This window comes from Charadrius vociferus, unplaced genomic scaffold, assembly GCF_000708025.1.
Source record: "Charadrius vociferus isolate BGI_N301 unplaced genomic scaffold, ASM70802v2 scaffold239, whole genome shotgun sequence".
In the NCBI taxonomy this organism is placed as follows: domain Eukaryota; kingdom Metazoa; phylum Chordata; class Aves; order Charadriiformes; family Charadriidae; genus Charadrius; species Charadrius vociferus.
The window spans coordinates 580,386-600,916 of record NW_009649928.1 but is presented as its reverse complement, the minus strand read 5'-3'; the positions used below and the strand labels follow the sequence as shown (position 1 = coordinate 600,916).

At 45.6% G+C, this 20,531-nt stretch overlaps 2 protein-coding genes across 2 annotated transcripts in view; one reads left to right on the top strand and one right to left on the bottom strand.

The window, feature by feature from the left end:
- Positions 1 to 5,131, bottom strand: part of USP32 (ubiquitin specific peptidase 32) — a 94,029-nt gene extending 88,898 nt beyond the window's left edge. Inside the window, exon 1 of the mRNA XM_009891181.1 lies at positions 5,110 to 5,131. Coding sequence (XP_009889483.1) covers positions 5,110 to 5,131 — 22 coding nt within the window. The remainder of the gene's footprint in view (positions 1 to 5,109) is intronic.
- An 869-nt stretch (positions 5,132 to 6,000) lies between these two features.
- LOC104291885 (chromosome unknown open reading frame, human C17orf64) lies at positions 6,001 to 10,342 on the top strand. The gene is made up of 5 exons (XM_009891180.1): positions 6,001 to 6,078; positions 6,848 to 6,976; positions 7,976 to 8,151; positions 8,670 to 8,769; positions 10,187 to 10,342. Exons 1-5 carry the CDS (start codon positions 6,001 to 6,003, stop codon positions 10,340 to 10,342), a joined length of 639 nt encoding a protein of 212 aa, XP_009889482.1.
- Positions 10,343 to 20,531: the final 10,189 nt, after the last annotated feature.

Sequence of the window (20,531 nt, the reverse complement as noted above, 5' to 3'; positions counted from 1 at the left end):
TTTTTTTCTTTTTAAATAAAATCAACAACAACAACAAAAAAAGCCCTAAACCTGACTTCCTCTGGAAAATCCATGAGCTGAAGTAAGTGTTAAGTGGAAATTTAAAAATACTCGAATCACTGGCCACCCTTCTTGCATATAGGGTCAGGCACGAGGCAGCATGATGTGAGGCACAGGTATGGGAGCAGGAGAAAGACAGGAAATGCATGGTGGGATGTGCAGGAAAAGGGCATCGGTGAGAACAGAGGGATGAGCCCTGAATAATACCAGGAGACTGAACTTCGTTACCCCTTGCAACCCTGGCACACATCACATGCCCAGAAGCCTCATCACACTATGTGCCAGCGGGCAGCCAGCCCAGCGGCACTGATTGCTGTAGGAGTAGTAGCCAGTCTGACACTCCTGTGCAAAGAACAAGATCAATGGGGGCAGATAACAAAATCTTCTAAAGGACCAGGGAGATGGCAAGAAGATACAGATTTGAGAGCCTCTGCTGCAAAGGGAGGCTTTGAAATTGAGGGTGCCATGACTCAGAGAGGGAAGAGACCTGATGCAGACAGTCTCCTGGCTCTAAGCCGCAACTGCTCTGACCAGTTGTTATTTTCCATCCTCTTCGTATGCGCAGATACAAAATGGCAAAAGTTTTTCCCCACTGAGTTGTTCAGAGAAAAGCCTCAAGACTGGGAATGAAAAACAGGACAGGAGAACCCCTTCTGCTGGTCTGACATTTAATTTCTCTATTGCAAAGAGAGGAAAATCCCTTTTTATTCCTCTACAGTTTTTATTATTTTATGATTCATTTTATTATTTTATTCCTCTCCATTGCAAAAAGAGGAAGAATCTCACGGAAGAGCAGCTGTTTACTGAGAAGGGCTCACGGCATACCCAGGAGCTGTGAACGTAGGGCACAGGGCACGCACAGGAGATCTGCAAGCTCCTCACTTTATCTCCCCAGCAGAGAGCTCTGCGCAAGGGGGCTGGCACTGTGCTCTCTGAACCAGCAGTGTTTTTCCCAGGAGTTAATTTTCTTTATATCTAACTGAAAAAAAGCATCACTAAGTTCTGCACAGCCTCTCTGAAGGCATTCTTGTCTTGATGGACATTTCTCTACGAGGTTTATCTCCCTCTCTCTCTGCTTCAGGCTGTTTTCTTCCATTTTGAGGCTAGAAAAGCTCTTTCCCCGGCTCCCAGAGCAACTGGGTTGCCCACCTTTCTCCCTTGCTGTTGATTTCAAGCCCTCTCTTCCCTCCCAAGCAGTGCTTAGGTCTCCCATCACTCCCTCATTTCTTTTTTTTCCTCCCACTTTTCTTTTGCTCCCTACCTCTACATTGTAGGCTCCTATTTGGCTTATATATTTGGTGCCTGTCTGCACATCTTGCCAATCCCCTGCAAACCCCTACCACATTGCCCAGACAGAGCTGACCTTTTTGCACAGGTGTACCAGTCTCATCGTTTTCCAGGCTTCTGTTCATTACTAAGATGGTGGGCAAATTTGTTAGGGAGAGAGAAGTGAACAAGGCAGATATCACCTACCACAGCTTGTATTACGTGATCTAAAAGACTAGCAAAATGAGTTAAATTATCTTCATTATTAAGAGATACCCAACTTGTTATAGATAACCCAATTTGTTATAGCTTTTATAAGCAGCAGCAAAGGGATGGGTTTATTATCTCATTAAAAATGCCTATTTCAATTTGCATAAAAAAATGAAAACTTATGAAGCCAAATAAGAAGGAAATCCTTTAACTATCCTGTTTCTCACAGGCTGCAAGTTGCAAAGTATGGAGGAAGCTGATAATGCTCTTTCAGTTCCCGAGGACTTCAAGCAGCTTAAAAAAGTTATATGACATTAGCAAACGCCATTAATAAGCTCACTAACATCTCGCTGAAAAGCAAAAGACAGATATCTACAAACCTGTCGAAGCATAAAACAATATAGGAACATCTGAAGATAAATCTATTGACAAGGAGGTCTCCAGCACATGAGGTTAGTCACTAGTAGTTTTGGGCGATGTGGGAAGTTTGGGTAGCAGTGTCTTCCACTATGGGAATACTTGGAACACCCCAATCAGCTTTGGCAAGAAGTGGATAAAAATAGATGCAGATGTATTTGTGGCTTCTACACACCACTGGTCACAAATCATGTTTGGGTTCTTCACCACATTAGTTCAAAGAAGCATTTAAATGAGCAACTCCCAACACTTACGAGAAAGGGGCTCCTATGGTATATTAAGGTGTCTCTAATAATGCCACACAGAAACAATAACTAGGCCCAAATTCTCTTTCAGATCTCTTCCCTTAATACAAGATTTATTAACTTGAGCTGTGTTTATTGGCATCCAACTGCAGGGAGTAGACAGATCTCCAATTGGCTGTGAAAGTTTTCATCATCCTTAAGTACCAGGAAAAGAATTTCCAGATCCAATTAGCAAAGCCTCCGCCCCTACAGTCTGAGCAGTTGTGCTGAGTATCATTAATCACTCCATCAAATGAAGCATTCACCACCCTCCTGGTAGGAACAAGTTACTGAAAAATAATCCTCATTACAATTCCTATTTAGTATTACATTGCAATACATCTGACAATGATGTTTGGGGTTTATGTTTAACTAAACCACGTGTACATGCAGTTGGTTTAAGTATAATGTAAAATACCTGTATATTTATCTGGGTTTATCAGCTCTCCTTCTCTGTGACCTACCAGTAAATATTGCATCAGATGCCTGCGTATATTATATGCAATCTGATTCATCACATCACACATGGTATTCAGGCTAAATCTGCCTAAAACAGCAAATAACAAACAGCAGCATAAACAGGGCATCTTCACAACTCTCTCCTTTTTGGCTACTTGCCTACTCTTGCACTGGAAGACCTGCTGCACTAGAGAAGTTGGTTAATGTTTGCACTTGCACAGCTCCTGGAAGACTAAGGCACTCAAATAGCAGAAATTAATATTCACAAAAGAGCTGTCAGGGGAAAAGGAAAAGTTTTCCCTAAGGTGCACTGTTACTGTACAGTGTGTTTGACTGGCACTTCAGCTCCCTTTCCTTCACAGGGAAAAATATGAGATGCATAATCTGTACTCCTGACTTTTCCCCATCCAATTAGTACGTTGTTTTAAAGGATTCCTGCCCTTAAGTAGGCAATATAATCTGACAAATTTACATAGATGTGGTCTGGGTTATGGCATCTTCTGACACAACAGGCTTCAAAGTAGAAAGTAATGCTGTCTTCCAGAGAGGCAGGGGGACAGGATACAACCAGAGACTTCTGAGGACTCAAAGGCATGTCTCTCATCTGATCTCACAGGAGTGGACTTGTCCACAAGACCTTATACGATGAACAAAATGAACTGAAATCTGACTCAGTGCTACCAAAAAAATTCAAGAGACGGGGAAGGTTTATAGCTTCAGTGGTCTGAGCACAGCTTTGAACATCATTGTACAGTTCAACAGTGAAAAAAGGCATTTTGCAGCCTCAGCTGTCTAGTCTCTTGCTCTACCACTGTACTGAGTAATGCCACAGAACACTACTAAGATCACTGCTCAGCTTCAAACCGGGTTAATGGTCAGGTCCTAAATGCAACGAGATCCTCAGATGAAGACAGGCCAGAGAAGTCCATCTATACCTCCCGCTTGCGTATTTATGGCTTTGGCTAAGCTCTGAGTGCAGTGTACACAGAAAGGTAGAAGAACAAAGACTGGGATTTTCAAGGGGAACTCAAGGCCTTCTCCATCCTCTGAAACAGTGAAGTGTACACATGATAAGCCAAGAGAGCCTCTCTGTGTTGTAGTCACATGCTCCATGGAAGCTGTAATCTCACAAGGACACAGACACGGCCATGCAAATATGGGTTATGCCTATGCTAACAACCATCATGGGTCCCTAGAGCTCCTAAGTGGCTTTTAATCTAGCTGTTAATACGTGTGAAAGCTTGTGCTGAAGCAGCTTCATTTCTCTTGTGCTCCTGTTAGCCAGCAACGTACTACCCTTTGATACCCTTACTTGAGAGGTGAGGACATAAGCTGGCACCTTCTAGGTTTAAACCTTTGGAGGTGAAAAGGAGAGGAGCTCCCTGCCACACTGGGGACAGATGTCATGACTGCAGGCAGCAAACACAGCAAGAGAGTGGTTGGTAATAGGCATTGAGAAACTAGCTGCATTTTCAACATCCCCTTCAACCAAACCACTTCTAACATGGTCCTTGCAACAACCAGGCTGAAGCGGTATAGGTACACTTATCCACGCTGTCACCAGTGTTTCGCTCTGCATGGCTTGCCTTGTATTAAGTAATATATAACATACCGTAAAATCTTAGTATAGGCTGAACAAGTTGCAACATACCTCAGATGGTCAGAGCAAACCTAACTGCAAAGCATTAGAAGATAATTGTCTTTGTGTCTGCTCAGCACCAGCCTGTGCAAGGCTCCTGCGTCAGAGAGCTGACAGCAAAATTTCAGATGTGGGGGAGGAAGAAAGCAAACACAGGAGGGAAAATGCCACAAACATCTTAAGGGGAGGGCTTGTCTTAATGGATTTTTGTCATTATTTAATTCAATCATGGGTAAAGTCCAAACTTCCCAAAGACAGCCTGAAAAGAAGAATGTGTCTCTGTTTCAAGACCCATCAATAGGTACTTTCCCAAGGTTAGTACCTGCACCAGGCATTTGGCTCGGCGGGTGCTCAGCATCACTGGCTGCACAGAGAAATGCTTGACCAAAAGCGTTCAAACTTCTGCCAAGAGCAGTGTGGGTCCCTCCACGCAGCCATGCCCAGGGGGACCTCAGAGAGAGGGGGCCTTTGTACAGCCCTCGAGATGACTCCCAGTGCCAGAAGCAACCTGGCACAGGAGCACAGCTGAATCACAGCTGCAGCAATTACACTAATTGTCCGAGGGACGAAACAATTGCACTTGTCTGACTGGTCAGGGCATGATGGGAGCCCGACACATTTTTATTTGTGAAAGCATTTTGCCTTGAAGTAGATTTCCAAACCAAAGTCCCTTTAACTCCAAGCCTTTTCAGATTTCTTCCTGGCAAGTGCAATTTATTCTTTCTAAAAAGGAGAGTTTTAAAAGAGATGTTACCCGGGAGAGTGAGATCTCACTGCTGTTGGCTTTCACCGCCATCTGTGAAGGAGGTAACCCTAAATTTCCATTACACTGTGATAAGAATTGAGGCCTCAACTCCAACCAGCTCCCTGAAAAACACCTAGGATGCAGCTCAAGGTCCCTTTTCCTGGTTGCACCACTGTTCCCCATCAAATGGGACTGCTTCTGTTATGGAGATCATCCCTGACCCCATGTGAGCCGGGGTCTCCAGCCCCCACCTCGGGGCCAGTGCTTCCCCACAGCATGGCACAGCAAGTGCTGTGGGAGAGTTGGGAAAGGCCCATCTTGAACTTGCTCATGCACAAGCCATAGAGGAAGATTGTGATTGGTCACGCCAGGAGCTGCACTCACACTCACGTATAGGCAACGCAGCACACGCAGACACACGTGTGACTCAAAGAGCAGCACTTTGCACCTCCTTCAGAGGCCAAAATAATCCAGACTGATGCACAGTTACAAGTGCTGGACTCACTGCAGGTGCAAACCCCGCACCAGCTAAGAGCCCCAGACATTCTACCAAGCTCTTGCAGGTGCAAAGCAAGGCAAGTGACCTTTCCCTCCCATTGCCCACAGGAGCTGCTGACAGCATTGAACATCCTGACCACTACCAGCAAGGGGAAAATCTGGGGTTTTCTGCCTGTTTCCTTAGGATCACAAATGGCAAAACTGATGGGGAAAGGTGAGTCTGCCTCAGAGAGCCACAGTGTTGTGGGGCTGGAGGGCAACAGCAGCCTCCATGGTTGGCAGAACTCAGAACCAGTCTCCAGGCACCCTGGTCACCTTGGTCACTCCAACACATTTTTGGTCCAAACACATCTCCGTGGCAGTTGTCCCTTCTTACCTGGTGCAAGTAAGGCCTCAGGAAAGGGAGAGGGGATCTGTGTCCCATGGAGGAGATGAGCTTTAAGGGTGAACTGGACGGAGCCAGGGCAAGAGACAGCAGCAGGGACAGCACGGATGGCCAGGTGAGCATGGGCAGGGAGATCAGCCCATAGCAAAAGCAAAGCAGAGTCCAGCTTCAATTTCACCTCTGAAATGTGGTTTGGGATCAGATTTGCAGAGAAGTAATCTTCCAAGGGAGCAGAGCATGTCAGAGAGGAAAGGACTCCTCTTCCTACACGCTTCAGCATGTTTTAAAAGGCAACATAAGCTTGTGTTTAAGTCAGTTATATAAGGGTTGCTTTCCGAAAGATGAGTGAAGGAGTTATCTACACAAATGTTGACACAGGGAAAACAGCCATGGCCCTTTGCAAGAGAAAATATCCCCCTCCCTGGCCCAGGGAGGTGCAAGTTCAATGGCTGAGGATTTTGTTTTGTTTTCAATCTGGGTTTCCAGCAGGTCAGCCCCGGTACCTTTGCCATCAATAAAAGCTGCGGATGGAGCAGCATGGCATTACAATGGGCTCATTGTAACCACGTATTTCCACTTAACAAGTGACTGCCAGCCCATATTTGATTAACACCATTAAGAACGAGTGGCCATTGTTTACCTTGTAATTTATTAGAGGTAGGATTTCCAAAAGAGACTTCAAATAGGCACCTAATTCTTACAGACTTTATTATAATTGAATACCTAGCTTCATTAAGCGCCTCTGAAAACCCAGTCTGAAATGATCTGGCAGGAAGAGAAATGCTCTGTGTGTTAGGACAGGGCCTGTCCTTGGCATTTTTTAAAGGGAGGATGCAAGATTTGCACGAACTGAAAGACTAACCCGTGGCTTTGGCAATTTGTAGACCACAAAGAAGGATCTGGCTGGCACAGCGAAGGAGGCAGCCTTTGTAACGGGCAGTGAGAGTGCTCCACCACACAAGACCCCGCTCATCTGCTGCGCAGACGGCCTTGATCAGGACACCTTTAAAATTGTGAGATACGGAATAGAATTTAGCAGTAGAAAAAGTCAGTGGCATCTCAGGTTTGAGAGAGAGGGAGTGAATAAAACCCAGGAGCCTGGCAGACGGAGCAAAGAAGCAGGACAAGACACTTCATTCTGTAGCTTTCTTCTATGTCTAAAAGTTTTTTAACTCATCATTGTTTTCCAGTCATCTGGACATCATACCTTTAGTTTAAAAAAAACAACCAAACCACAAAAAAACCCAAACCAACAACAAAATAATCAAATTTCACATACACTGTTCAGTTTTTCGAAACAAGTACTGCAACATTATCATTTCACATGACGCCACGAACTCCCTGGCTGCGGTGGTTTGGTTCCTCTGCATCACTGGCACCGCAGCCACAAAGCTCCATCTCATGCCGTCCTCCCCCACTGTGGGATATGACCTTCCCATTCCCAGTGCAGCCTGGCATAACACAGACAGCCCCAGTCACGGCCCAATGCACATAAGAAAAAAAAAAAAAAAAAAAAAAAGAGGCACAAAATGGAGGGCATCGAGACGCAGCATTTGCCCCTGCGTCACGTGCAAACATTTGCAACACATCCCAGATTTGGCCACAGGAAGAAGCAGTGTGAGAAAAGCAGTAAAGCGGTTCCCTTCCCCCTCCCTGCAGAACAGCAGCTGGTTTGTAATAGCCTGAAATTTATACCTTTCACCCTACAGTGTTGAAAATTAATTTCCAGTCTTGGAAATCCCTCAATCCCTTTTTCATGTCACCTTCGACATGCTTCACCCAGGGTGTCACCAACCTTGGGACATGCAGGAGCGATTCCTGCAGAGTGATGGGAGCACCAGACAGAGGTCCTGCTGAAGACCCACACCAGGTCCCCCATGTCCATGCAGGAGACACTTATTAAAACATTTCAGTGCTTTCCCAGCTATTTAATCATTTTATTTAGTGAAAAGGAATGCCTGATATCTGAACTGAAATTGCTGAACACCTATGCCAACATTTTTTCTTTACAGTGCAAGGAGCTTTTCAGACCCTTTAAGAAGTCACTTAGGAAACTGCATTTGCCTCAGCACATCCCCAAAGGCAAAAAAATGAAGTACATGAAGGAAAGTTTGACCATAATTGGGGAACGCATCGATCTGTTTCTCCAGCAGTACTGCAGAGCCTCAGAAGTCAAGCACTGGCAGAAGTAAGGGTCTTCTCTTACCTGGCACCGGTGGTACCACACTGGCGACACTCCCAGCGTGACGGGATCCTGCCCCTGCTGCTCCCAGTGGGCATATAGACACGTACTTTGGCCCGACATTTCCAGGCACTGGAAACAAGTTTGGGTATCTACAAGAGATTTGTATAGCTTGCTCTAATTGCCAAATACTCACAGATCTTGCAGGAAATTGTAACAGAGGCCATGCGGTACCTGGTCCTGTCCAGCGGAAGGCCAATTTTGATGTGCTCCCCATCAGCAACATCCCTTCGCAAGTAAAGGGGCAACTTGAGTTAACGGATAACCCTTCCCATGTTTAGGGAAGAGCAGTTCTTTAAGAGCTTATAAGCTTTGGGGAGGTGAAAAGAGGGAAAGAAAAAAAAAAAAAAGCTGCACAAAGGGTATGTCAGTGGTTACACTCACCAAGCCAGAACTAGAGACAGCATGAGGAAAAGGATGAAGTTTGTACTCACATGCACAATCTGTGTGTCTGTCTTTCCAAGGATGTTGTGGCAGTTTGTCTCCCTCTTCTCCGAGATGGATGCAGAGCAGCTGCACAAGCTGTATGAGCACATCAAGAACAACCAAACAGATGAGTTTCTGGTAAGCAAACAGGAAAGTTAATACCTTGTAAGGTGTTCCCGCTGTACTAACTTTAAGGGGATAACTATACCATGCAGCTTACATGGGTTGATTCATGTCAAAGGAGAAACCTGCTACCAAGAAGTCTGTTTATTGAAAGGCAAGGGGTCCTGCAAGTACTGCTAGTTCCCACCATAACGCACGCACTGAGCTATCGTAGCTGCCAGCAGCTTTCCCTGCCTAGCTCTGGGAAGCTGAGCTGGTGTCCGCAGCACCATGATTTATGTTTCCAGTCATGCTTTACAGACCAAATCTGATCCATATTTTTATCTGATTATATAGGAGTTAAACTTTGAAACAAACAACTAGCTCAAGTAAAGTCAAATTCACCAAAGCTCATTTCTGTGCCTGAGCATCAGCTGCAGGAGGAAACTGAAAGGAGCATTTTCCCAAGAACACCAACTCTGAAGGGTTAACCCATCTGAGCACACTCATAGCCAACCATAAACATATCTCCTGAGCAAAGGCTGAGTATACCAGGAAGTTCAAAGGTCCAAAAGAAACACATACTTTAAGAAGTTTATGAAAAAGAAATTAAAAACAGACCTACAATTAAAAAAGAAAAAAAGAGAAGTCAACTAGGAAATTGTTTTCAGTAAATTAGAAAACGGCAGCAGGGGAGACCTGAGACCTTGTTGGGTTACCAGAGCACTGCTTGCTTTGTGTTAAAAAGGGAGCTGTGGTCATCGGATAGCTGGCAGTGATAAGGCCATAAATAAGTTTGGGGCCGCAGGTAAACAGCTGTCCCCTTTCCAGTTAGAGTGAAGTGGGGAAGCTGGCTACACGGTTTTGGCTTTTAGTTTATGGTGAAGCAAAACTGTTTATTTTTAAGGGTCTAAAAAAAATTTTCCAAAAATGAGGAAATCAAACCTGTTGTAAAGAATAAAACCCCCAAACACAAATTCCTGTTGCTAGCGTGAGACACCCGAGATTAATTGGGAGATATTAAAAAAAGAAAAAAAAAACAAAAACAAAACAACCACCAACTGGCAGCCCCGGGAAGCAGGTGGCGACAGGCGTTCTTACTCCCTTAAACTTGTGAGCGCTGCAGAGGGTGAATCAAGCTCCATTTCCATCATGGCCCTTCTTAGAGGCTCAGCCAAGCCCAGGACACAATCTTGGCTAAGGACAAGCCCCTGCTGCTCCAGCAGGGCATGTGGCTGAGGGTCGCTTCCCATTTCCACCTCAGAACAAGTATTAAAAAGCAAATAACCCCCCCAAGTGCCTTCCCATCCTTTCGCTCCTGTAAATAAGAACCAGAACCAAAGCACATAATTCCACATCTTCTTTTCCAAGGAGGAAAAGCAAAAAAAAAAAAAGAAAAAAAAAAAAAGTGGTGCATGACAAGCATTAGTCACGCTGCGTCGTGTGCTATCAGGATGCACCGGTGCGTGCCGGGGACCGTGCACCAACCTGCAGCCAGCAAGAGCCTGCCGGCTACGGCTGTGCTAGCAACGAGGCTGCCTCCAAAAAGGCCGACAGAAGAAGCGACAAATTCTGCCGTTATGTAACGGTTGACAAATGCCTTTTGTGATGCAAGACAAGTGGGAGAAAAATAAGCATCTTTGCCCTTTGTGGGAAGGGAACAGCAGTCAGCTCCCTGCTAAAGCATAAACAACAGGCTGTGGATCCGGGGGGGACCGGCGCGCTCAGCGCAACAGAAATAGATTATTTGGAAATGCCTCGTTATTTAGATGAGTGAGCATAAAAATACAGAATCGATATGTAATTAGTAAGCAATTGAGGTTGTCAGCATGGTAATTTGATAATTTTGTGAGTTTTGTTAAAGGAGAGAGGCTGGTGAGCAGCCATCCACTAGCCTTGCTCATCAGTCATCTTAAAATTAGGGATCTACATCCCCTTCCCTCACATTTGGGCTTTTAGGAAAAAAATTCTCTTTTTTTCTTTTTTTCTTTTTTTAATTAAAAAAAAAAAAAAAACCAAAAAAACATGTCTGAATTTAAACACTGGTCCTAACTCTGTTTTTAGGCTTACTGAAAATATCAGACCAGAACGACTTCTCAGCTTAGAGCTAGAACAGAGCATCATTTTCCTTTGCAATCTGACTCCCATACACTGCTGAAAAATGTAGAAGTCAGCCCCATGTCTTGTTGTAAGAAGGTAAAGAAATAAGCCTTCTAGGATGAGACTCTGGAAGTTTTTTAACGAAAAAAAAAAAAAGACAAGTCAAAGAGCATGACTGCTGGCAACACCAAAATTATTTTTCTCGGGGATCGCCTAGAAGGATGTGCAGAGCGGACACCATTCGGCTCTGTGCTACCATCCCACCACCCTTCGGATGTTCCGCACAGGGACCCACCGCTGTCCCCAGCCATCCTCCCAGTGCACAGAGTGCCATAAGGCGACAGTGACATCCAGTGGCAGCGCACACCCCTCCACAGCACCCCCCCACCCGGAGCAGTGGGGCTGAGCAGCACTCATGTCCCATTACACACGCTTGAGCCTTGGTTCGAACACAGCCACCAAATGGCACTGTCAGCTACTGACCTGCTCCCCAAAGCACCTGAAAAACACTCGTCCTCTCACCAGTGTGCTGAGAAGGGTTCTTGCTTTAAAACACAGATTTTAGGTGCTTGGGCAGACTGGGCTGGGTGAGTTGGGCTGCGCAACTAGTTGGGCGTCAACGCAGTGGAACAGAGACAGCACAGAAATTGTGGCTTCGCAGAGGCCGGCAGGACTGGCTGCGGGGTGGGATGGAGCCTCAGATCTCAACTGCGAGGAACAAACACTGCGTAGGGCGAGGATTTGTGCAGACAGTACAGTCATTTCTCAGCTCATTGCTGCTGCCACCCAACCCAACAGGACCATGGTTAAGCAAGAGTTATTGCCCAAGCATGAGTCAACGTGTGGTGTTTGCTCACATAAATATCTTTAAAAGTGTTTTGGGGTTTTTTTTTGTTTTCTTTTGGTCGGTTGTTTGGGTTTTTTTAAAGCAATTACGCTGTCCTTCAGAAAACCCAGATTCAGTTCCAGGACTCAAAGAAGAGAAACTGCAGCAGCTTTACATCATTTGGGGTCTCCACAGAGGTACAAAAGACCTGCAGGAACACCCAGGTCAAAGAGACAGTCACCACCAACACACCCACAAAGTCACCGCCCAGCAGCAGGACTCACATAGCCAGCGTCAGATTGGCACCGAGCAGGAAAAGCATTTTCCTGCTCAAGTACAGCCAACTACTCTTGGCATTTTTGCAAAAGGATCAGCAGGTGAAGACGTGCTCAGTGGTGGAGCTAGAGGAGTTGGGCAGGTGGAACTGCTGTCTTAGAAGAGACATGGGAATAGGACACACCGCAGCAAGAGAAGCTACTTAGTGTAAGGCAGTAGTAAGGAAGAAGACATCCCTTTGTTGGCCCGCATCCGTTGGCGTTAATTAGTGCGTTTTTACATAGCAATCTGGATGCTCAAAGCATAGCTGTGGTTTGCCTTTGGGCCCACCCTCACAAAGCCACACATGCTTGTCTTCTGGAGCAAAAATGCAGACCAACCTGTAGCAGGCATGTTTGCTAACCGGAGTCACTGGCAGCCTGTTTACTCCAGCCAGAACTCCGGCAGACGCAAACCCCGAAGGAGGAATGAAAAAGGGACGTTAGGAGCAATTGCTGACAAGATCGGCTTTGCCACAAGCAGGTGCCACAGTCTGCCTGCAGAAGGAGGATTTGTCCCACATAAGCCTATTTTCAAGCTGCTAAAATGCAATCACATGTCCTGTGGGAGTGCTCATGCACTCATAACCATCTTGCTTTTCATCTCTTTTCTCCCCAGTCTCGCTATTTACCTCTAAAAAAGTCCAATCTGGTATGCAACAGCTCTGAGGGAGCACTTAAAATCCAAATTCATAAACTAAAAGTCAAAAAACAGGAGCTAGCTAGACAGCATGATCTGGGAGGCTGAGTAGGAGTCCCACACTAACCTGCTGGCTGTGCGGCTCCAGGCAATCCTCCTCTGCTTGTCTGCTCCCCTGTAAGAATGGGGAAAACACCACCCAACCAATGCACCAGAGACACAAAGTGCATGAAATACTAAAAATTAGTGCGATTGAAATGTACTGAGCGTAGCAAGGGTTTGGGATTGCTGGTTGCCCGAGAGCCTGGGGGTGAGCCATCACGAGCAGCCTGGTGTTCCTATATATTTCTGGTGACAATGTATTTGTGGGATTAAACCATATGCAGAATCCACCCAGTAAAGCCCCAGAGGACAGCTTGGGCACACCAGTGTCAGCTCCTGTGGGAGATACAGCTTCTCAGAGGAGTTATGCCTTCCATTTACTTTCTGGGGTTGTGGTTTTTTTGTTTGTTTTTAAGGTTCCCAGACAACTTCAGAGTTCAATGGCAAGACAGAAATCGATTAATACAGTATCACCACCTGAACAAAAAGCAAGGAATAAAGACAGTCTCCATGGTTTCCCAAAGCCACAAAATACTGAAATACTTGCAGCGTCATAGCAACAAGCTACAACCCAAGCAAAATTAAAATTCTGCTATTTAAAACCATCTGATCTTAATTATTATTATCTTGGAGTTTCCTAACAGCTGTGCACCAGCATCAAGACTTGATGAAGGATGTGTAAGTATCAGACCTACCTTTATACCTCCTTCTTTTTGTATAAACCCCAATAACGGAAGAACAGCGCTTGTAAGGAAGCGGGCAGCTGCTCCTTTCCTTGCTGTGGCAGAAACTCTTCTGACAAGAGCAGGGTCCGTTTCCCGTTCATTTCTACTCAAACGTACGCACACGCACGCAAACCCTCCACATGGTCAGCAGCCGTGCTGACAGGAGAGGAGGGAACGAAAGAGGAAGGGAAGAGACTGGCGTACAGAATATATTCTGGTTAAAAAAAAAAAAGAAGTTTCATAACGTTTACACATACAGTTGCCGTTTCTGACTGTTCTAGGCAAATAATGGCCATGAGCCCGTACACACATCAGTGTTCTTGGCAGCTGCTCCAGCTGCCATCCATTGATCCAGACGGAGACGGCTGGAGCCCTGCTCGACTGCTGCTGCAGGAAGAGACTCATGTGAGAGCTAATGCTTCAGGACAGGAATAGCGAGAAGCGAAAGTAGGAACAAAAATTGGGCCTTACGGCTGGCTAGATTTGATTTACAGTGGAATCCAGGTTTTAAGAAAACGTCGGAAACATCAATAGCTTGGCATGGAAATCTTTTAGTCTGACCAGTAAAAAAAACCCCCAAAGATCCTTCCTTCCTACATGCTAAGAATCAGACAGTTGGGTAGGGGGCTTCCCTATTGTCTTCAGATCTGAACCCGAGCAAGAAAACCCCCTCCTAGATCCCTTTGGAAGGGCAGATAACACAGGCCATTTTTAGAATCAAAACAACAGATTTCCTTTTTAAATGGCATTTTAGATCATATCCACAGACCTTGGCAAGAGACGAAAGGCCCTGGCTGCGCTGCCCGCGGAGGCGCCGCTGCCAAACGTACACAGAAGAGTGTTCACGAGAGGCAGCGAAGGAGGATGTCGCACGTTGCCTTCACTGGGCCATAGATTCAGCTTCTCGTGTTGGGTTTCATCACGCGTAAGAGCAGACATGCAGTTATACTGGGGAATCCTGACCACTTGCGAGGTGCAGACCTGGTTCGGCAGCAGAACACAAGGAATTTTCTTTAGAATAACAGATTATTTCCTTCAGCCAAAGGTTTTGAGCTTTCTCCATAGCACACACTGTGTAAACCACGTGCAGTATCACACACAGCTGCATCAGAAAAATACTGTATGCCCTCAAAATGTCACACTTGTTTAAAACAAAACTGAGCAAGATTAAAGCCTGCTCGAGACTTGGATTATTCTACGGTTTTTCCAGTAGGACTTGAGGTGACTTAAGAGTGACAGGAAAGCTCTCAAGGAAAACTGAGCTCTGCCAGAAATAACCTCATCGAGTTTCCTGACCGGATGACATGAGCAAAGAAACGTAAGACAAAAGGTTTCACCTTCAGAGGCCCTTGCTCTAAACGTGTGATGAGAAAACCTTTGGTGTAAACTACAGGGTGCACCAGTGCCACTCCGGCAATAGTACAGGGATTGCTTTTTCCAGCTGTTTGATTTTGGAAGCTAGTGGGCAGCAGTGCTACCGCAGCAGACTTGCGCAACCGCAAGACTTGTGGCACTCAATGCACATTTCCTAACTCAGGCTGTTTGCTCTTTTCCGTTTAAATGGAGCATCAGGGAATTCATGGAAGCGTTGCACAACCTTGGCTTTGGCTCTTAAGGAAAGTAAGATTTTCATGCATTTTATGAAGTGTCAATGCATAATGTAGAACCAAAGAAAGAAAAAAAAAAAAAAAGAAAAGAAAAGACACAAAACCCCATTTCCCTCCACCAAACCACAACCTGAAGACATGCAAGCGGAGGCCACTGTTGACAGCTAAGTTCAGGACAGCGAGGTGCACATTTTGTACCGTAGAAAGCAGAAACTTTGTTCAGTGGGAAACAGAAGATGTCAACAATAAGCAGAACTTGTACTGCCCACAACCGTGACGCCTCATGGCAGCCGATCACCCCGAGATGGACATGTCCAGGACAGGAGTCATCCCCGTCAGAGATGCACTAGACTTTCTGCCAGCCAGAAAGAGCTGCCTGTGCTCCAGAAAGTCCAAGGGACCATTTCTCTTAATGCTTAAAAATCCCCAAACCCAAACCACCCAGAAGCAGAGCAGCCTCCCCCTGGCAGCTCGCTTCAGGCCAGGTTTAGGGGAATTGCCATGTTCTGCCAGCATGAGAAAGAGCGCAGTCCTTGCTGATGTCAGGGGTTTGCACTGCGCTCAGACTAACCAGGGGAAGAAAGTAATTCCTGGGAAGCAGCTTTTACCCAGCTTGATTTGTTAACTCCCCCAAAATCAGCAGTCTGGCCTCATACCTCTGTTTTCAGCAGCAGGTTACCTTCACCTGGGCAGGAACAGTTTGGGGTTTTGCTGTTGTTCTTCCTTCATACCAGCTGAAGCAAATAGACTTTTTACTTAGTCCCCTGTTGCTGGTTTGTGCTTGGTAGTTTGGCTTCAGCGCTCCCAAAACATCAGTGTTTCCCTGGGGAAAAGGGAAAGAATTGAGAAAGTCGCAGGAACACACGCAGACTTGCATCTTTCACCCATTTAATTTGCGTCTTTCACCCATTTAAATTTGCATGGATACGACGTATCGGGCTGCACAACCGCAAAGGGCACTGCCACAGCCCTGAGGGCTTCAACCTCACCATCTCTGGAGTCATCCTTGTTTTACAAAAGGTGAACGTGGCACAGAGACCTTATCTGGGCTCCTCAAGGCACAGCACCTCCCAGTTGCACTCCACCTCCTAACAGCTGGACTGGTGTTTGAAGGCATTTTGCCTTTGAAAATTGAAATTACAGACCTGTGAAACGAGGAGAGACCTCTGTCTGAGCCCAGCGCACAACCAGAGGGTTATAGGTCATTTACAGGCAGATTGAAGACAAACTCAAATAACTCAAACCTGATGGTTTTAAAATAAAAGCTCCTAGAAATGCTGATTTCCATCCCTTCCTGTGCGCAGGCAGCCGCATGAGATGCTTTTGTGCTGTGACTGCTCACTTGCACAAGAGACTTTGTGTTCCCATGGCTACTTTACGGGAAAAGAGACCAAACAAGCAGGGAAGGATCCATGTCTGACAGCCACGGAGGGCTCCCTCCCTCCCTCCTGTGGTTCACACCTCCCAGGCACCCGACAGGCTCAGTCAATCACCACTGCAGCTCACAAGCGCGGTCTGTAGTGATTTGCCCATAAAGGCCAGTATGAACATCTTCACTTTGTACCCACAAGAGCACCCTGGTATTAAGGATTACAGCAAATGCCCAGATGAACATGGAGCAACTGGCACATGGAGTGTATCAACAGTAAAAATCTGCAGAAGTGCCATTAAGAACCAGAAACAACTTAATTCCGCCGTTAGCTTTCTCCTGGACACACTTTCAGACTGCCCCGTCCCAGTGAAACATGGAGGCTTGGGAGAAAAAGGATGTAGACACCACTACAAGACATAAGAACCACCAGCCCACCCAAAGGCTCACTGCAGACCTGCTCCATAGACCAGAAGCAGATAGACGGTGCCCATCTACCCCTGAACGCAGGGAACAAACCCTCCTGCTCCTCCTCCTGAGGCCTCGCTGGGATGCAGCCCCCTTCCAGGGGCTTTCATGGAGCTGGAGATTGGAGGGAGCCGCACGGCTTTTCATCAGCGTTGTGCTGTTGGAGAGGTTTGCAGATAAATCTGCATAAATAGTCAATCGAATTATCAACGTGACAAGTTGAGAAGGGGAAAAAACAGAACCAAAATGAATGATGGCACCATTCCCCATGCAAGCACTCTCATTAGAGAGTACGTGCCTGGAAATTGCGTCTGGTTCATGGAAATAGTCGGAACTACCCTCGTCTTTGCAACGCAAGCATTTCAGCTTAGAACTGGTGGTGGGTTCACAACACTGAGTGCAACCTCCTCCCTCTGGAAAGGTAGGACATCCTTCCTCCTGGGGGCGTGTGGGGCTGGTTTGGTTTTTGTTTTAAAATCTCACTACAGTCGACTACCAACAGCTAAAGGTGTTCTCACACACAGACATTACCACACTGATACAGTGTCATTTGAATTACCAAATCCTAAATACCACTTGATCTATTTTGGGAGTGCATTGTCTGAAGACTCTCATTTAAATAAATAGAAAAGAAAAACCAAAGCCATCAAACCCTATAGCCCAGTTTCATTAAGTGCTTCTGCTTTTTAACGCAGCTGCTGGAGTATCAAAGATCCACGGTGAAAAGGCAAACACATTTACAACCCAATATAAAGAGTATCAAACACAAAACGAAGGGGCAGCTACAGTGAAAGCACCCCCAAAGCTGTATGATCAGAGATATGTGGAAACCAAACCATCTTGCTCAAGGAAAATTAGCCAGCCTTGTACAGCTTCTTCCAGTAATGATGGCAGTAATGGTGTCAGAAGTTATCCAACCAATATTTGTTCTGGTTTTGAAATTAACTGCCTAAGTTGGACACACTCGCAGAGTGAGTGCGTGACATGCTCTCCCTATGGCTAATTAATTATCCCCCCAGCAGTACAGACTGTCCTCACCTCCCGGGGAGCCCTGCTGCAGTGAGCGGTGAAGAGGTGGGAGCTGCCAGCAAGGGGAGCAGCTCACTCCGAGATGTGCGATTCTCGGCCATCTGCAAGCAGCCAGCCCGGACGCAGCCCACAGTAAAGGTAACGTTGGCAAAACAGCCCAGAGGAGGCGCCGAACCTGCTGCAAGGTGGCTCCAGCGCCCCACAAGCCGCATTCAGATCAACTTGACTCCTAGCCTTGCTCTAACTTACTGTTAAAAAGCAGATACGGCCAAATACCCACTTTTATACGTGGTACAATAAGGTGGGGGTCGGGGGGAGCCAGAGGGCGGGAATTTGTTGAAAGCGAAGTTTTAACCAAATTCAATGCAGATACTTCAAAATGCGGGAACACTATATTTATTAGGTCAATATTTCATTTTAGCAATACAATTACAGAATATCACAATGCTGGTTACAAACATAGTATGGTTTGATGGTTACAAATAATGTCGGGCACTGCAGTCTGTGAGAAGTAGGATACGAAACGTTAGTCCTGACACGACAAGTAGGGTGGTCTTCAAAGTCTAGCGATGGTCAAGATACTCTCATAGAAATGAACGTGGCACTACAGGCAGAGATTCTGGTTTAGAGGTGGGGTTCATGTAAGTAGTTCGATTTATACAGTTATACAGTTCAAGCAACATCTTTTTTAAAATGCTATTAAATTAAAATCCCCTGTAGTTCAATAAAGTATAAAAATAGTACTGAACCTGGTAATATTCAATAAAATGTAGAGTTCATTCACATCATTAAGTAGTAAAGAAATTGTAAAGTTGTAGTTACCATGGCAACATCGCTTCCCATAAAGGAATATACATAAAAGAAAAAAGTTACACGTATGGTACCTGCGACAATTATTTAGCGATCCAACACTGAACTTGTGCACCACAAACCAAGTTTCTAAATATCTCTATATATTTATATAGTATATATCTTTTTCATCTTAAAATTTACTTTTGAAAAAAAAAAAAAATGTGCACTTCAACAAACTCACTAAGGCCACTCATGCTATAGATACCCAGGATTGCAAGGAAATAGTGTTAACGAGACCCTAGAGCACGCACCGTGATATCACCGAAGGGAAACCTGTTTCACTGCCTAAAACGTTCCTGAGATTTAGGGACAAAAGCATTACCAGCGCCACCAATTTTATGGACATAGTTTCATTTATTTCTAGGTAAAGGAAACTCCTTCCCCGCCTCTCCCAGAAATCCTCGCAAGGCCAAGAAACACCCCGTGCAACAGCCTGGTCCTGGCGAACACCGAAACACCCACAACGAAGAGTCAGATTTGCAACTAACATTTGGCCAGTAATCTTCTTATTGTAAAACATAAGGATAAAAAGGGAAACGGGGACCTTTAGATAAAAGCAGGTTTCTGCGCAGGCAGCAGAGGGCAGGAGCTCCGGTTAAAGACCGGTATCAGCATCTCCCCCTGCCCACTCGCTGTGAGCCCGCAAAGTCAAATCCCATCCCTGTAAATCACGTAACGTTTTTGTCAATAGCTTCAATCATGTTTTAGGCACGATGCATATTCCTTTTTGTACTCTACCAACAGGCAGGACTAGAAAAAGGAAATCAAGTTAAATGTGCATTTTTTTGTACCATGAGAAGCAGCGCAATGGCACCTTTAGCAATATCCAGACCGCAGCACATTTAAAGAAAAACTTCATTTTTAAAGTTACAAAAAGAACATCGTTGTCCTAATAAGTTAGAATCCAACAACAAAAACCCTTCAAAAATTATTTAACAAAAACTATGTGCAAAAAAAAAAAAAAAAAAAGCCTTAACCAATAGGTATCAACACAGAGTAAAGAGTGCCCTCCAAGACTGGGATACCAAGGCAGACACCGACTGGTTGTCATTAACATCATGCTATTAATGTGACCAAACTGTTTGGGGGGCCAAATAGTCACTAGATATTTTACTTCAAGTAGCTGAGGGATATATTTATTTTCCAATTATCTTTCTGCAGCTTTCCCCTTCCCCTTTTGTCAGCTCTGAAAACCTTTGTGTCCTTTTCCCCAGCCACTGCAGCCACCCCAAGCAGCAGAGGGATCCAGACACCACCTTCACATGTTCCAATAAAACAGGACGTACAAATCACTCAAACAACTTCAGGCTGCAAATAAAATATTAAGGATTTAATTTAAACAACAGTTAAAATAAATTTCCTTAAAGGTCACACCTGTCCTCACCACTTGCACCCAATTAATCTGGTGGCATTAAATTACTTACCTTCAAAAAAAAAAAAAAGGGAAGATGCATTTCACTGGATTCCCACTCACAGGTCTCCCCCTTTAATGTCAGCACCAAACAGCGCCTGCTCAGCGAGCAGCAGGCACACTGTGCGTCTACAAAATGCCAATAATTAATTATCTTGTGTCTCATAGTTGGCTACTTGAGTCGCAGTGGCATGAGCTCTCCCAGCCGTGCAGCCCCGTCCCCGTCCCCAGCGCTCGCGTTCAGACACGTGCAGGGAACCTGTGGGAAACCTGCTCGGGGCAGGGCGGGGGAATCCCCCAGTTCTGCCTCCAGGAGGAGGGAGGGAGGGAGGTGCGGGGCTCCCGTTGGCAAACT